We start from the raw sequence: 17,619 nt of genomic DNA on the forward strand, positions 1-17,619 counted from the left end.
ATAAGATATCTGCTGTATATACACAGATTGTGTCTCCATAAAGAGACGTCACACTCAGGAGTGTCTGTACATCAGGTGACTGACAGGAAATGATTGTATAGTGGTGGTTGGGGGTGTGGAGGGGTGGGTTAGTGGGTGGAGGTGTTGATCAGCCGTACTGCTTGGGGAAAGTAACTGATTTTGGGTCTGGTGATCCTGGCATGGACGCTACGTAGCCTCCACCCTGATGGGAGTGGGACAAACAGTCCATCAACAGGGTGGGTGGGATCCTTCATGATGTCACTGGCCCTTTTCTGGCACCTTTCTGTATTTATGTCCCTGATGGCGGGTAAGATGTTGCCAGTGATGTGTTGGGCAGTTTTGACTCCCTGTTGTGGAGCTTCTCGAGCGCTGCAGTACCAAGCAGCCATGCCTGTACTGGCTGTTGCTCAGGAGTGAGGAGCTTGCCACTGCCAAGATTTGCACGTATACACCTGGTATGTGAGGCCACCATTGCCAAGGTTCGCGCGTGCATTCACGTGGTCCCGGAGCCCGTCGAGGCTAATGGGCATGTGTGTTCACCTGGTACGTGAGGCTGCCATTGCCGAGGGTCATGCACGTTCACGCAGAACATGTACCCACCATTGCAACGCGCATGCAGTACGGGAACATGCCATTGCCAAGGGGTACGGAAACCCATTATTGCTAACGGTCACACACATTCCCGCAGTACAAGAGTCCATTGTCAGCATCTCCCCTCCCTCGAAACTCCCCTTCCCCACTGAGCGACCCTCGAAAGCCCTCCCAGTGCACAATTTCAGAGGTTCACCACCCTGTGTCTCCTGACCCCAATCTTACGTGCCCTACTGAGAAGGTGACCCCTCACTGCTGGAAACTTCCTCCCTGTACGGCTCTGCAAGAATCTTATTCTTCATAGGAGTTTGAGGAGGTGTGGCATGTCACCAGAGTAGCAAGTTTCCACAGATGTACTGGGGAGAGCATTCTAATTACAGTACGGAAGGGTCACTGCACAGGATCGGAAAAGCTGCAGAGAGTTGTAAACTCAGCCAGCTCCATCACGGGCACCAGCCTCCCCACCATTGAGGACATCTTCAAAAGGCAACGCCTCAAAAAAGTGGCATCTATCCTCTTCTCATTGCTACCATCAGTGGGGAGGTACAGGAGCCTGAAGACACACTCAATGCTTTAGGAGCTGTTTCTTCCCCTCCACCATCACATTTCTGAATGCACAATGAACCCATGTGCGCTGCCTCGCATTTTTCCAAACAGAAGAGATTCGGAAGATGCTGGAAATCCAGAACAACACACACAAAGTGCTGGAGGAACTCAGTAGGACAGGCAGCATCTATGGAGGAGAACAAGCAGTCATTATTTTGGGCTGAGGCCCTTCATCAGGACTGGAAAGGAAGGGGGAAGTTGCTAGAATAAGAAGTTGGGGGATGGGAAGGAGGACAAGCTAGAAGGTGATAGGTGAAGCCAGGTGGGTGGGGGAGGGGTTTGGTTAGAAGGTGGGAAATGATAGGCGGAAAAAGTAAAGGGGCAAAGAAAAAGGAATCTGATAGGAGAGGAGAGTGTACCATAGGAGAATGGGAAGGGGGAGGGACACCGGGGCAAGGTGATAGACAGATGAGGAGAAGAGGTAAGAGGAGGGCTCAGAGTGGGGAAATTGAAGAGGGTTTTGGGGGGGGGGGAAATTACTGGAAGTTATAGAAATTAATGTTCATGCCATCAGGTTGGAGACTACCTAGATGGAATATGAAATGTTGCTCCTCCATCTTGGCAGTGGCCTCATTCTGGCAGAAGGGAAGACCATGGAACGACATATCAGAATGGGAATAGGGATTGGAATTAAAATGGCTGACCACTGGGGAATTCTGCTCTGCGTGGATGGAGCAAAGGTGCTCGACAGCATGGTCCACCAGTCTACGTGGGTTCACAAGTGGAGACAGGACTGCATCCGGAGCACGGGATACAAGAGACGATCCCAGAAGATTCACCTGGTAGGACTGTTTGGGGCCCTGAATGGTGGTGAGGGAAGGACATGAATGTGCAGGGATAAGTGCCAGGAGGGAGATTAGTGGGGAGGGATGAAAGGTATCATGGAGGGAGCGATCTCTGTGGAAAGCAGAGAGTGGGAAAAGGAGGTGAAGATGTCTTTGGTGGTAGTGCCCGGTTGAAGATAGCAGGTTCTTGTTCCCATTCTGACACATCGGTGCATGGACTCTCCTACTGTAAACCTGGAGCAAAACACACAAAGTGCTGGAGAAACTCAGTAGGTTAGGATATGATGAGGCCACTCCCAGGTTGGAGGAGCAACATCCCATATTCTCTCTGTAGCCTCCAAACTGATGACATGAACATTGATTTCTCCAACTTCTGGTAATTGACCCCCCCATCCCCCTCTTCTTCAATTCTCCTCTTACTCTCTTCTCCTTTTGTACCCATCACCTCCCCCTAGTGCCCCTCCTCCTTCCCTTTCTCCCATGATCCACTCTCCTCTCTTATCAAATTCCTTCTTGTACAACTGTTTACCTTTCTCACACACCTTGGCTTTATCTATCACCTTCCCCATCTTTTTATCTTGGCATTTTCCAGTCCTGATGAAGGGTCTTGACCCAAAACATTGACTGTTTATTCCTCCCTATGGATGCTGCCTGACCTGCTGAGTTCCTCCAGCATTTTGTGTGTGTTGCTCTGGATTTCCTGCATCTGCAAAATCTCTTGTGTTTTTGATCTTCTTCGAGTGATCCAGTTCCATAACTCTAGTTTGCTAACAGTCTAGCCCGGTCTGAAGCAATAGCTGGTGATGGGGTGGGGGGCTATGAGGAAGGTAGCCTCTGGTGAGGTTCAAAGACATGGTTTCTGTTTTCCAGATATTCATCTACAGCACGGCTTCCCAACCTTCTTTATGCCATGGACATTAACTGAGTGGTCTATGGGCCGCAGGCTGGGAACCTCTGATCCAGAGGAAGCTGCTGCAGGTTACAGTGGCTAGATTTCATTAGCAGTTGGAGAAGATTTTGTTTGGGGTCACCTAATATACTCAAACCTCAATAGATGCAGCATGAAGAGCATTCTGATAGGCTGCGTCAATGTCTGGTACGCAAAGGACCGAAGTAAGCTGCAGAGAGTTGTAAAATTAGGCAGCTCCATCATGAGTACTAGCCTCCGTAGTATCCAAGACATCTTCAAGAAGCAGTGCCCAAGAAGGGTGGCGTCCATCACTATGGGCTCTCATCACCCAGGACATGCCCCCTTCCCTTTCTTTATCAATCTTTTTGTTAATTTTTAAAAAGTACATATATACAGGAGAATTATCTCAAATATCTATATAGATAACAATACATATAAAAGGTAAAATAAACATTATCAAGATCATACATAGTATTAATCTGATAGTATATAATACAAATAAGATCATCAATTCTCCTCTTATCATTTCATAAAAAGAAAAAAAGATAAAGAAACTTTTATAATTTTATATATATAAAAAACCCCACTATTCTCTATAAACAAAAACAAAAAATAAGAAAAATAAAAAAAAGGGGGACTGGGTAGCCCATACTGAGAGTAAAAGCAAGAAAAAAGATAAACTTTCTGATCAAATCCAAAGTTTCGAGAAAGTAACTGGAAGAGCAATAAATCAAACCGTATGAAAATATTGAATAAAAGGTCGCCAGGTTTCTTCAAATTTAAAGGATGTATCAAATGGCCGACTTCTTATTTTCTCTAAACTTAGACAAGATATAATGGAGGAAAGCCAATAAAAAACAGTAGGTGGATTAGAGTCCTTTCATTTAAGCAAAATGGCTCTCCTAACCAATAAAGCTGTAAAAGCCATCATCCGTTGAGTGGAAACAGGACCATATCCTGCTTCTAGTGGAACGATCCCAAAAATTGCTGTAAATAAATTCGGTTGTAGGTCCAAATTCAAGACTTTGGTAAAGTTTTAAAGACATCTTTCCAAAAATTATCTATCTTGATACAAGACCAAAACATATGAGTTAAAGTATCCACCTCAATATTACATCTGTCGCAAATAGGATTAATATTGGGAAAAATATAGGCCAATTTATCCTTTGACATGTGTGCCCGATGTACTACTTTGAACTGTATCAAGGAGTGACGGGCACATATAGATGAGGTATTTACCAAATGAAAAATTTTATCCCATTGGTTATCTGAAAGTGACTCTCAAAATTCCAGTTCCCACACACCTTTAATTTTATTGTTAGATACCTTTTACAAATTCAATAACCATTTATAAATTATAGCTATCAGTCCTTTTTGAAATGGCTTAACCTGAAAAAGAGTATCTATCTTATTGGGTGGATAAGCAGAGGGAAAATTTGGAAGTAAACTACGTAAAAAATTCTTAATTTGTAAATATCTGAAAAAGTGTGCATTAGATAAGTCATATTTGTCCACTGAGTGAAAGACATTAAACAATCTCCCATAAACAAATCTTAAGAAGTTATTATTCCTTTGGTTTTCCAAATTAAAAAGGTCTGGTCAGAAATTGATGGTTTAAAAAATAATTAAGATGGATTTTACGAGAAAGAACAAAGTTATTAAACTCAAAAAATCTACAAAACTGAAACCAAATTCTTAATGTATGTTTCATAGTGGGATTGAGGTCTCGACTACCAATCTTAGAAAGCAAAAAAGGAAGAGCTCCCAGTAAAGAGGCCAAAGAATACCCCTTCACCGAGTTTTTCTCCAAATCCACCCATAAAGGACAGTCATGTATGTCTGAATAATGAATCCAAAACAAAATATATCGAATATTAATTGTCCAGTAATACATTCTAAAATTTGGCAAAGCCACACCACCATGCTTTTTTAATTTCTGCAATAGAGGTTTACTCAATCTAAGATTTTTATTATTCCAAATATAAGATAAAATTTTAGAGTCTATTCTATCAAAAAACAGTTTAGGAACAAAGGAATGGATTGCTTGAAATACATACAAGAACTTCGGTAGCACTATCATTTTAATAGCATTAATTCAACCAATTAAAGATAATGTCATAGGAGACCATTTAGAAAGTATTTGTTGCGTGTATTCAATTAATGGAAGAAAGTTATATTTATACAGGTCCTTAAAATTTTTGGTAATTTTAATACCAAGATAAGTAAAGTTATTTTTAGCAATGCTAAAAGGAATTTGATCATATTGATCCAAATGGTTATTAATAGGAAATAACTCACTTTTGTGCAAATTTAATTTATATCCAGAAAAACAACTAAATTCAGAAAATGTAGATAACATAGAAGGAATAGATTTCTTAGGATCTGAAATATAAACTAACAAGTCATCTGCATACAATGAAACCTTATGCACTTTATCTCCTCTCTTAATACCTTGAACATTGTTGGAGTCCCAAAGAGCAATAGCAAGAGGTTCGAACGCCAGATTGAATAACAGCGGACGAAGAGGACAACCCTTCCGGATGCCTCTGTATAGCCTAAAATAAGGAAATTTTTGATTGTTAGTTATAACTGCCACCATAGGAGCTTGATCCAGGAAATAAAACTTAATCCAGGAAATAAAACCTGGACCAAAATTAAATCTTTCTAAAACCTCAAATAAATAAGACCACTCAACCCTATCAAAGGCTTTCTCTGCAACAAGGGAAACAACACATTCGGATTCTTTAGATGGAAAGGAATGAATAATGTTCAATAATCTCTGAATATTAAAATATGAATATCTATTCTTAATAAATCTAGTTTGATCCTTAGAAATAACCTTAGGCAAAATATTCTCGAGCCTGTTAGCCAAAATCTTGGAAAGAATTTTAGAATCCACATTTAGTAAGGAAATTGGTCTGTAAGAGGCACATTCAGATAAATCTTTTTCTCTTTTGGGATTTAATGAAATTGATGCCTCATAAAAAGTTTTCGGAAGGGTCCCAGAGGATATAGAATCAGTGAAAATCTGGCATAAATGAGGTGTAAGTATTTCAGTAAAAGTCTTTAAGACTAAGGAGCTGGTGGTAGACCTGAGGAGAGCTAAAGTACCGGTGACCCCTGTTTCTATCCAGGGGGTCAGTATGGACATGGTGGAGGATTAAAAATACCTGGGGATATGAATTGACAATAAACTGGACTGATCAAAGAACACTGAGGCTGTCTACAAGAAAGGTCAGAGCCGTCTCTATTTCCTGAGGAGACTGAGGTCCTTTAACATCTGCTGGACGATGCTGAGGATGTTCTATGAGTCTGTGGTGGCCAGTGCTATCATGTTTGCTGTTGTGTGCTGGGGCAGCAGGCTGAGGGTAGCAGACATCTACAGGATCAACAAACTCATTCGTAAGGCCAGTGATGTTGTGGGGATGGACCTGGACTCTCTGATGGTGGTGTCTGAAAAGAGGATGCTGTCCAAGTTGCATGCCATCTTGGACAATGTCTCCCATCCACTGCATAATGTACTGGTTGGGCACAGAAGTACATTCAGCCATAGACTCATTCCACTGAGATGCAACACAAGAGTGTCACAGGAAGTCATTCCTGCCTGTGGCCATCAAACTTTACAACTCCTCCCTTGGAGGGTCAGACACCCTGAGCCAATAGGCAGGTCCTGAACTTATTTCCTGGCATAATTTACACATTACTATTTAACTATTTATGGTATTATTACTATTTATTATTTGTGGTGCAACCGTAACAGGAACCAATTTCCACCGGGATCAATAAAGTATGACTATGACTATGACTAAAAATTCTACTGTAAATCCATCTAGTCCCAGAGCTTTACCTGATTGAAAAGAGGATATAGCTCTTGCTATTTCCTCTTGTTTAATAGGTGCATCTGATGTATTCATATCTTAAATAGAGATTTTGGGTATATTCAATCTTTGCAAGAATCTATTCATAAAAGTAGTATTGTTTGGAAAATGAGATTTATAAAGGTTGGAGTAAAAATCCAGAAATAACTTATTAATTTCCTGACAATCTGACGTTTCAGTTCTATCAGTTCTTCGTATTTTCAAAATCTGCTTTCTAGCCATAGTTGCTTTAAGTTGACCAGCCAACAATTTACCTGACTTATCCCCATGTATATAAAATTGACTTTTAGATTTCAAAAGTTGCTGCTCAATGGGAAAAGTCAAAAGCAGATCATGCTGTGTTTGAAGTTCCGCTCTTTCCTTTTATAGATTTTCACTAGGTGTTACTGAATAAAGTTTATCTATTTCCTTAATCCTGTTAGTAATCACTAAAAGTTCCGCTTTAGTTTTCCTTCTTAAAGCTACTGAATATGAAATTATCTGTCCTCTAAGAAAAGATTTCATCGCATCCCAAATATCCAAATTTGACATACCTTCAGTTGTATTTAAATCAAAAAAAAGAGCAATTTGCTCTTTAATAAAACTTACAGATGTATGTAGCAGTGCAGCATTAAATCTCCACTGAGATGCATTCCATATATTATCAGGAAACTTCAGTATTAGTTTCGTGGGCACATGATCAGACAACGCAATATCATCATACGCAGTCAGCAACAAAAGGCACCAATCACGTATCCAACAAAAAATAATCAATTCTTGAATATTTATTATGTACATGTGAAAAAAAAAGAAAAATCCTTATCTTTAGGATGAAGAAATCTCCAAATATCGACCAAACCCTATTCTAGTAAAAAAGAATTAATACAGGTTGCAGCCACAGATTGGTTGATGACCTATCAATCGAAGGATTGAGACAACAGTTAAAGTCACCGCCCATGATCAATTTATAGGGCATGCCCCCTTCTCATGTTACCATTAGGGAGGAGATACAGAATTCTGAAGGCACACACTCAATGATTCAGGAACAGCTTCTTCCCCTCTGCCATCCAATGTCTGAATGGACATTGAACCCATGGACACCACCTCACTACTTCCTCAGTTCTGTTTTTGCACTACTTATTAAACTATTTAGATTAGATTCAGCTTTATTGTCACTGTGCCGAGTACAGATACAAAGCCAATGAAATGCATTTAGCATCTGACCTGAAATGCAAAGAATAGTGTTATTTTATATATATACTCACTGTAACTTAGCTTGTTTTCTCTATATTTATTATGTATTACATTGTACTGCTGCTGTAAAGTTTAAAACTGATATTGGAGAAACACTCTGAGCAATCAGGAGCAGTGGAGGGTGAGAGTGATGATAATAAATTGAAAGTGAAACATTTCAAAAGTAATTTATTAATAAAATAAAACCTCTGATCTCAAAACACAGACATTAACCAGAAAAACACATTCATATCATATTCGATAGTGAAAGCTGGTGATGGGATCACTGGGGTCTCTCTCCCCTCCCCCTATTTGTGACATTTACTGGGTGCATTGCAAATGAAGAGCCCAAAGCATTTTTGAGGATCCTTACCACCCATCCCATAATCTCTCTGACCCACGACCATCAGGAAGGAGGTACAGGGGCATTGGGATTGGGACTGTCAGACTGGGTAACAGCTTCTTCCCTCAGGCTGTAAAACTAATGAATACCCTGCCACCAGTGAGGTCTCGTCACTAGGACAGCGAGATCTTCACTGTTTCACATGCATTTTGAATTATAGTTTATTAACTTGTTTGTAGTAATATTTTGCTTTATGTACTGTGCATGGTATGTTTTGTGGGTGCACCGTGGTCCAGAGGAACGCTGTTTTGTTTGGTTGTAGGTGTATCGTCTGACTGTACACTAAACTTGAAAGTCAGAAAAGCTGAAGAAAAAACTGAACGTGCAGACAAAACAAAACAACAGAACTTCCCGACTCAGTAAAGCAGCCGGCTGAATCAAAGACCCCACCCACCCCAGACATTCTCTGTTGTCCTGTCTCCCATCAACAGGGATTGGGAAGTGTATAATTTGTCCCAGAAACAGTGAGAGCAAGGGGGGGGGAGGAGAGAGAGAGAGAGAAAGAAAAAGAGAGAGAGAGAGAGAGAGAGAGAGAGAATGTTCCTATGTCTTACTGAATATGTATATTGTGGTGCATTCATCTCTTGTTCAGCAATAAGATCTTTCTAAAACTGGCAAAAATGTGGAAAGTGTTTAATAATTAATTGTAGGAAAGTTTAATTGATTTCACTGAGTATATTGGTTCCACAATGTAGTAACCTGCAGTAAAAATCTATAATCCTAGCAGAGTTTTCAGATGAAAATTATATTTACTTTTTCCTTCCCAAAGTATTATCAAACACATCTGACATTATGGCCGGGCACACTACAAATCTGGAAGTAGATAGTAAAAACTGCCGAGAGGATCACCGGGGTCTCTCTGCCCCTCTAGCTGTGACATGTTGTAGACGAAGGGCCTGAAGTATTATTGAGGATCCCTACCACCCATTCCACAGTCTCTCTGTCCCACTACTGTCTGGAAGGAGGTGCAGGAGCATTAGGACTGGGACTGCCAGACTGGGGAACGGCTTCTTGGCTCAGGCGGTGAGACTAATGAATACCCTGTCACCACCGAGGTCTCATCACTAGGACAGCGAGCTGTTTAGTGTTTACCTGTACTGAGCATTACATGCCTTTTAAATTAAATTTTATTAACTTATTTATGATAATTTTTTGTTCCACAGTGTGTTATATATGCATTAGGAGTGCACTATGGTGAAGAGGGACGCTGTTTCGTTTGGTTATATATTTGTAAAGTCCAATGGAAATAGACTTGAACTTGTTTATACAGGTTGAAGGTACAGACACAAACACGAGGAAATCTGAACGTCGCCTGTACCTCTTCCTATAGATGCTGCCTGGCCTGCTGCGTTCACCAGCATTTTTTTGCGAAGGTACAGGTGCAGATTGTGGAGTCGCTGCCTCACACAGCAGCCGGGCCTTAGTGCTGTCTGTGTGGAGGCTGCACGTTCTTCCTGTGACCCCCTGGATTTCCACACGTCCCAAAGACGTGTAAATTGGTAACTTAAACAATCACTGTAACTTGCTCCTACTGTGTCACCGGAAGGAAGGGTCTCCAGAGTCGTGTCAGTTGTGTTGTTAGGAATGAGAAAATATGTGACAGGGGAAATTATAAACAGAAGGGATTCTGCAGATGCTGGAAATCCAGAGCAACGCACATGTCCCCACCATCACCCCCATCCATGCTGCCCTCCTGTGTTTGCTAAGTGGAATGAGACGGTGGACTGCATACGTGTTTGTCTGCAGACTGTTGAGAAATGCTTGCTCTTACCAATAACATCCATGTACCATTAATATTTTTTATATATAGTATTTCTGTTTTTTGCATGATTTTTAATCTATTTACTGCATAAAGTATACTGAATAAGATTTATTTAATTTTTTGTTTTTTCTTCTTCTACATTATGTATTGCATTGAACTGCTGCTACTAAATTAACATATTTCACATTACATGCCGGTGATATAAAACCGGATTCTGATTCTGAATTTACAGGACATGTAAATTATATAGATATTTGAGGGTCTGTTATGCTTACTGCTAACTTATACGTGTGTGTTCTGTGATTTGTACCCTAGCCCTGAAGTAACACTGTTTCACTTGGCTGTATTCACACATGGTTGAATGGCAATGAAACTTGCCCATAAAACTTTCAATGAAACTTGAATTTCATGCAGATCAATGTATTTTGAAATCACACAGAAGAACTTAGAGCATCTTTTGAAAAGTCTCAAAGTCTAGCAATGTAGCTTTTGCCAATGTCACACAGAACACGTCATCAGGCAGTACAGCCAGGTTTTCCAGTGAAACGTAGTTAGGCTGAGATGGGTCATACTGGGCCCGACCCAGATGTTCAAGAAACAGATGTCTGTCTTTCACTCTCAGAAACTTCGCATTGAAAACCTAGGGCAGGAACAGGAACCTTTTATTAGGTGCAGGAGTTCTCAAATAACAATTACACGAAGATCTGATATTTTGAATGCCCAATTTTCCCAATATTATTGACAATGCAACAGTATTAAATGGGAATACTCTCCAGTTGAACAGTTTCTAATATGCAAAGTAAATCAACTCAAATTAAACATAATCAAATGAAATATTTATTGACAACTATACAAGTTGTGCTATGCTATTGATATTATTAGAGAAAAATCTATTTTTATCAAGATGTTTATTATATTTAATTAAAATAATGTAAACTAAATGTGTATCTTGACTTTATAGAGAAAATATAACTTCCAGTCATCTGAAAGTGAACATTCAAAATTATTTAGAAGAATAGCCCTCATTATAGGAAAGGTGTGGAATTTTTGGAGAGCGTGCAGAGAAGATTTACCAGGAGGCTGTCTGGATTAGACAGCATGTCTCATGAGGACAGTTTAAGTGAGTTGGGGCTTTTCTCTTTGGAGTGAAGGAGGACGAGAGGCAACTTGATAGAGTGGATAGGCAGAGACAACAACCAGTCACCGAGAAGGATTCATTAGAAAGGACAAATAAAAATAACACAAGTGAGAGTGGAGCAGCCATTCCTTTGAGTGCCAGTGTTTAGAGTGGCTTTGACACAACAGACAATAGACAATAGGTGCAGGAGTAGGCCATTCGGCCCTTCGAGCCAGCACCGCCATTCACTGTGATCATGGCTGATCATCCACAATCAGTATCCAGTTCCTGCCTTATCCCCATAACCTTTGGTTCCGCTATCTTTAAGAGCTCTATCCATCTCTTTCTTGAAAGCATCCAGAGACTTGGCCTCCACGGCCTTCTGGGGCAGAGCATTCCATATGTCCACCACTCTCTGGGTGAAAAAGTTTTTCCTCAACTCCGTTCTAAATGGCCTATCCCTTATTCTTAAACTGTGGCCTCTGGTTCTGGACTCACCCATCAGCGGGAACATGTTTCCTGCCTCCAGCGTGTCCAATCCCTTAATAATCTTATTAATCTTCAATAAGATCCCCTGTCATCCTTCTAAATTCCAGTGTATACAAGCCCAGTCGCTCCAATCTTTCAACGTATAACAGTCCCGCCATCACAGGAATTAACCTTGTGAACCTACGCTGCACTCCCTCAATAGCAAGAATGTCCTTCCTCAAATTTGGAGACCAAAACTGCACACAGTACTCCAGGTGTGGTCTCACCAGGGCCCTGTACAGCTGCAGAAAGACCTCTTTGCTCTTATACTCAATTCCCCTTGTTATGAAGGCCAACATGCCATTAGCTTTCTTCACTGCCTGCTGTACCTGCATGCTTGCTTTCATTGACTGATGTACAAGAACACCTAGATCTCGTTGTGCTTCCCTTTTTCCTAACTTGACTCCATTTAGCTAATAATCTGCCTTCCTGTTCTTACCACCAAAGGCAAAGTGGATAACCTCACATTTATCCACATTAAACTGCATCTTCCATGCATCCGCCCACTCACCCAGCCTGTCCAAGTCACCCTGCATTCTCATAACATCCTCCTCACATTTCACACTGCCACCCAGCTTTGTGTCATCTGCAAATTTGCTAATGTTACTTTTAATTCCCTCATCTAAATCATTAATGTATATTGTAAACAGCTGCGGTCCCAGCACTGAACCCTGCAGTAACCCACTGGTCACCACCTGCCATTCCGAAAGGGACCCGTTAATCGCTACTCTTTGTTTTCTGTCAGCCAGCCAATTTTCAATCCATGTCAGTACTCTACCCCCCAATACCATGTGCCCTAATTTTGCCCACTAATCTCCTATGTGGGACTTTATCAAAGGCTTTCTGAAAGTCCAGGTACACTACATCCACTGGCTCTCTATCCATTTTCATAGTTACATCCTCAAAAAATTCCAGAAGATTAGTCAAGCACGATTTCCCCTTCATAAATCCATGCTAACTCAGACCTATCCTGTTACTGCCATCCAAATGTGTCGTAATTTCATCTTTTATAATTGACTCCAGCATCTTTCCCACCACTGATGTCAGGCTAACCGTCTATAATTCCCTGTTTTCTCTCTCCCTCCTTTCTTGAAAAGTGGGACAACATTAGCCACCCTCTAATCCACAGGAACTGATCCTGAATCTATAGAACATTGGAAGATGATTACCAATGCGTCCTCGATTTCTAAAGCCACCTCCTTAAGTACCCTGGGTACCATCAGGTCCCGGGGACTTATCAGCCTTCAGACCCAACAGACTATCCAACATAATTTCCTGCCTAATATAAATTTCCTTCAGTTCATCCATTACCCTAGGTCCTTTGGCCACGATTATATCTGGGAGATTGTTTGTGTCTTCCCTAGTGAAGACAGATCCAAAGTACCTGTTCAACTCATCTGCTATTTCCTTGTTCCCCATAATAAATTCACCCGTTTCTGTCTTCAAGGGCCCAACTTTGGTCTGAACTATTTTTTCCTTTTCACATACCTGAAGCAGCTTTTACTATCCTCCTTTATATTCTTGTCTAGTTTACCTTCGTACCTCATTTTTTCTCCGCGTATTGCCTTTTTACTTACCTTCTGTTGCTCTTTAAAAGTTTCTCAATCTTCCGGCTTCCCACTCGTCTTTGCTATGTTATACTTCTTCTCTTTTATTTTTATACTGTCCATTACTTCCCTTGTCAGCCACGGCCTCCCCTTACTCCCCTTAGGTGTTCTGTACAAGGACTCTCAAGTTCCTTTGCATCTCAGAGTTTTGGATTTTCTCCCCATTTAGAAAATAAGCTGCACATTTATTTCTACTACCAGATTGCATGACCATGCATTTTCCAACATTGTCTTTCATTTGCCACTCTCTCACCCATTCTCCTAATCTGTCTAAGTCCTTCTGCATCCTACCTGTTTCCTCAACACTACCTGCCCCTCCACCAATCTTCGTATCATCTACAAACTTGGCAACAAAGCCATTTATTCCATCATATAAATCATTGACATACAGCACAAAAGGAAGTGGTCCCAACACCAACCCCTGGGGAACACCACTAGTCACTGGCAGCCAACCAGAAAAGGTTCCTTTTATTCCCACTCACTGCCTCCTACCAATCAGTCAATGCTCTAACCATCTTAGTAACTTTCCTGTAATACCATGGGCTCTTAACTTGGTAAGCAGCCTCATGTGTGGCACCTTGTCAAAGGCCTTCTGAAAGTCCAAATATACAACATCCACTGCATCCCCTTTATCTATCCTACGCGTAATCTCCTCAAAGAATTCCAACAGGTTCGTCAAACAAGATTTTCCCTCAAGGAAACCTTGCTGAATTTATCCCATCTTGTCCTGTCTCACCAAGTACTCCATAACTCCACGCTGGAGTTGATTATTAAAGATGAGGTCTCAGGATACTTGGAGACATAGAAACATAGAAAATAGGTGCAGGAGTAGTCCATTCGGCCCTTCGAGCCTGCACCGCCATTCAGTATGATCATGGCTGATCATCCAACTCAGAACCCTGCACCAGCCTTCCCTCCATACCCCCTGATCCCTTTAGCCACAAGGGCCATATCTAACTCCCTCTTAAATATAGCCAATGAACTGGCCTCAACTGTTTCCTGTGGCAGAGAATTCCACAGATTCACCACTCTCTGTGTGAAGAAGTTTTTCCTGATCTCGGTCCTAAAAGGCTTCCCCTTTATCCTCAAACTGTGACCCCTCGTTCTGGACTTCCCCGACATCGGGAACAATCTTCCTGCATCTACCCTCTCCAATCCCTTTAGGATTTTATACGTTTCAATAAGATCCCCCCTCAATCTTCTAAATTCCAACGAGTATAAGCCTAGTTCATCCAGTCTTTCATCATATGAAGTCGTGCCATCCCAGGAATCAATCTGGTGAACCTTCTTTGTACTCCCTCTATGGCAAGGATGTCTTTCCTCAGATTAGGGGACCAAAACTGTACACAATACTCCAGGTGTGGTCTCACCAAGGCCTTGTACAACTGCAGTAGTACCTCCCTACTCCTGTACTCGAATCCTCTCGCTATAAATGCCAGCCTTTTTCACCACCTGCTGTACCTGCATGCCCAATTTCAATGACTGGTGTATAATGAGACCCAGGTCTCGTTGCACCTCCCCTTTTCCTAATCGGCCACCATTCAGGTAATAATCTGTTTTCCTGTTTTTGCCACCAAAGTGGATAACCTCACATTTATCCACATTAAATTGCATCTGCCATGAATTTGCCCACTCACCTAATCTATCCAAGTCACCCTGCACCTCTTAGCATCCTCCTCACAGCTAACACTGCCGCCCAGCTTCGTGTCATCCGCAAACTAGGAGATGCTGCATTTAATTCCCTCATCTAAGTCATTAATATATATTGTAAACAACTGGGGCCCCAGCACTGAGCCTTGCGGTACCCCACTAGTCACTGCCTGCCATTCTGAAAAGGTCCCGTTTATTCCCACTCTTTGCTTCCTGTCTGCCAACTAATTCTCTATCCACATCAATACCTTACCCCCAATACCATGTGCTTTAAGTTTGCACACTAATCTCCTGTGTGGGACCTTGTCAAAAGCCGTTTGAAAATCCAAATATACCACATCCACTGGTTCTCCCCTATCCACTCTACTAGTTACATCCTCAAAAAATTCTATGAGATTCGTCAGACATGATTTTCCTTTCACAAATCCATGCTGACTTTGTCCGATGATTTCACCGCTTTCCAAATGTGCTGTTATCACATCTTTGATAACTGACTCTAGCAGTTTCCCCACCACCGATGTTAGGCTAACCGGTCTATAATTCCCCGGTTTCTCTCTCCCTCCTTTTTTAAAAAGTGGGGTTACATTAGCCACCCTCCATTTCTCAGGAACTAGTCCAGAATCGAAAGAGTTTTGAAAAATTATCACTAATTTCTTGGGCTACTTCCTTAAGCGTTCTGGGATGCAGAGCATCTGGCCCTGGGGATTTATCTATCTTTAATCCCTTCAATTTTCCTAACACCATCTCCCTACTAACATGTATTTCCCTCAGTTCCTCCACCTCACTGGACCCTCTGTCCCCTACTATTTCTGGAAGATTATTTATGTCCTCCTTAGTGAAGACAGAACCAAAGTAATTATTCAATTGGTCTGCCATGTCCTTGCTCCCCATAATCAATTCACCTGTTCTGTCTGTAGGGGACCTACATTTGTCTGAACCAATCTTTTTCTTTTCACATACCTATAAAAGCTTTTACAGTCAGTTTTTACATTCCTTGCCAGTTTTCTCTCATAAACTTTTTTCCCCTTCCTAATTAAGCCCTTTGTCCTCCTCTACTGGACTCTGAATTTCTCCCAGTCCTCAGGTGAGCCACTTTTTCTGGCTAATTTGTATGCTTCTTCTTTGGAATTGATACTATCCCTAATTCCCTTGTCAGCCATGGGTGCACTACCTTCCTTGATTTATTCTTTTGCCAAACTGGGATGAACAATTGTTGTAGTTCATCCATGTGATCTTTAAATGCTTGCCATTGCATATCCACCCTCAACCCTTAAGTGTCATTTGCCAGTCTATCTTAGCTAATTCACATCTCATACCTTCAAAGTTACCCTTCTTTAAGTTCAGAACCTTTGTTTCTGAATTACCTATGTCACTCTCCATCTTAATGAAGAATTCCACCATATTATGGTCACTCTTACCCAAGAGGCCGCTCACGACAAGATTGCTAATTAACCCTTCCTCATTGCTCAATATCCAGTCTAGAATACCCTGCTCTCTAGTTGGTTCCTCGACATGTTGGTTCAAAAAACCATCCCGCATACATTACAAGAAATCCTCTTCCTCAGCACCCTTACCAATTTGGTTCACCCAATCTTCATGTAGATTGAAGTCACCCGTTATAACTGCTGTTCCTTTATTGCACGCATTTCTAATTTCCTGTTTAATACCATCCCCAACCTCACTACTACTGTTAGGTGGCCTGTACACAACTCCCACCAGCGTTTTCTGCCCCTTAGTGTTATGCAGCTCTACCCATATCGATTCCACATCCTCCCGGCTAATGTCCTTCCTTTCTATTGCATTAATCTCCTCTCTAACCAGCAATGCTACCCCACCTCCTTTTCTTTCATGTCTATCCCTCCTGAATATTGAATATCCCTGAATGTTGAGCTCCCATCCTTGGTCACCCTGGAGCCATGTCTCTGTGATCCCGACTATATCATAATCATTAATAACAATCTGCACTTTCAATTCATCCACCTTGTTACAAATGCTCCTTGCATTGACACACAAAGCCTTCAGGCGTGCTTTTACAACTCTCTTAGCCCTTATACAATTATGTTGAAAAGCGGCCCTTTTTGATTTTTGCCCTGGATTTGTCGGCCTGCCACTTTTACTTTTCACCTGACTACTTTTTGCTTCTATCCTCATTTTACACCCCTCTGTCTCTCTGCACTGGTTCCCATCCCCATGTTGTGAACTAACCTCCTCTCTCCTAGTCTCTTTAATTTGATTCCCACGTGATAAAATAGGCTCTAGTCAACCTGGATTCCTCAAAGGAAAATCTTGCCTGACAAATCTGTTGGAATTCTTTGTGGAAATAACGAGCAGGATAGACAAAGGAGAATCGGTAGATGTTGTGTACTTGGATTTTTAAGAGGCCTTTGACAAGGTGCCGCATATGAGGCGGCTAAGCATGTTAAGAGCTCCTGGTATTACAGGGAAGATTCTAGCCAGTGGCTGATTGGCAGGAGGCAGTGAGTGGGAATAAAGGGAGCCTTTTCTGGTTGGCTGCCGGTGACTAGTGGTGTTCCACAGGGATCTGTGTT

The 17,619-nt window shown here is 41.6% G+C and overlaps 1 protein-coding gene across 1 annotated transcript in view; it reads right to left on the reverse strand.

Annotated features, from left to right (window-relative positions):
- Positions 1–7,672: 7,672 nt before the first annotated feature.
- The window catches only part of mterf3 (mitochondrial transcription termination factor 3), a 50,489-nt gene continuing 40,542 nt past the window's right edge, over positions 7,673–17,619 (reverse strand). The window contains exon 8 of the mRNA XM_063067359.1: positions 7,673–10,808. Coding sequence (XP_062923429.1) covers positions 10,614–10,808 — 195 coding nt within the window. The 3' untranslated portion in view covers positions 7,673–10,613. The remainder of the gene's footprint in view (positions 10,809–17,619) is intronic.

The sequence above is a fragment of the Mobula hypostoma genome, chromosome 1 (assembly GCF_963921235.1).
Source record: "Mobula hypostoma chromosome 1, sMobHyp1.1, whole genome shotgun sequence".
Lineage (NCBI taxonomy): Eukaryota > Metazoa > Chordata > Chondrichthyes > Myliobatiformes > Myliobatidae > Mobula > Mobula hypostoma.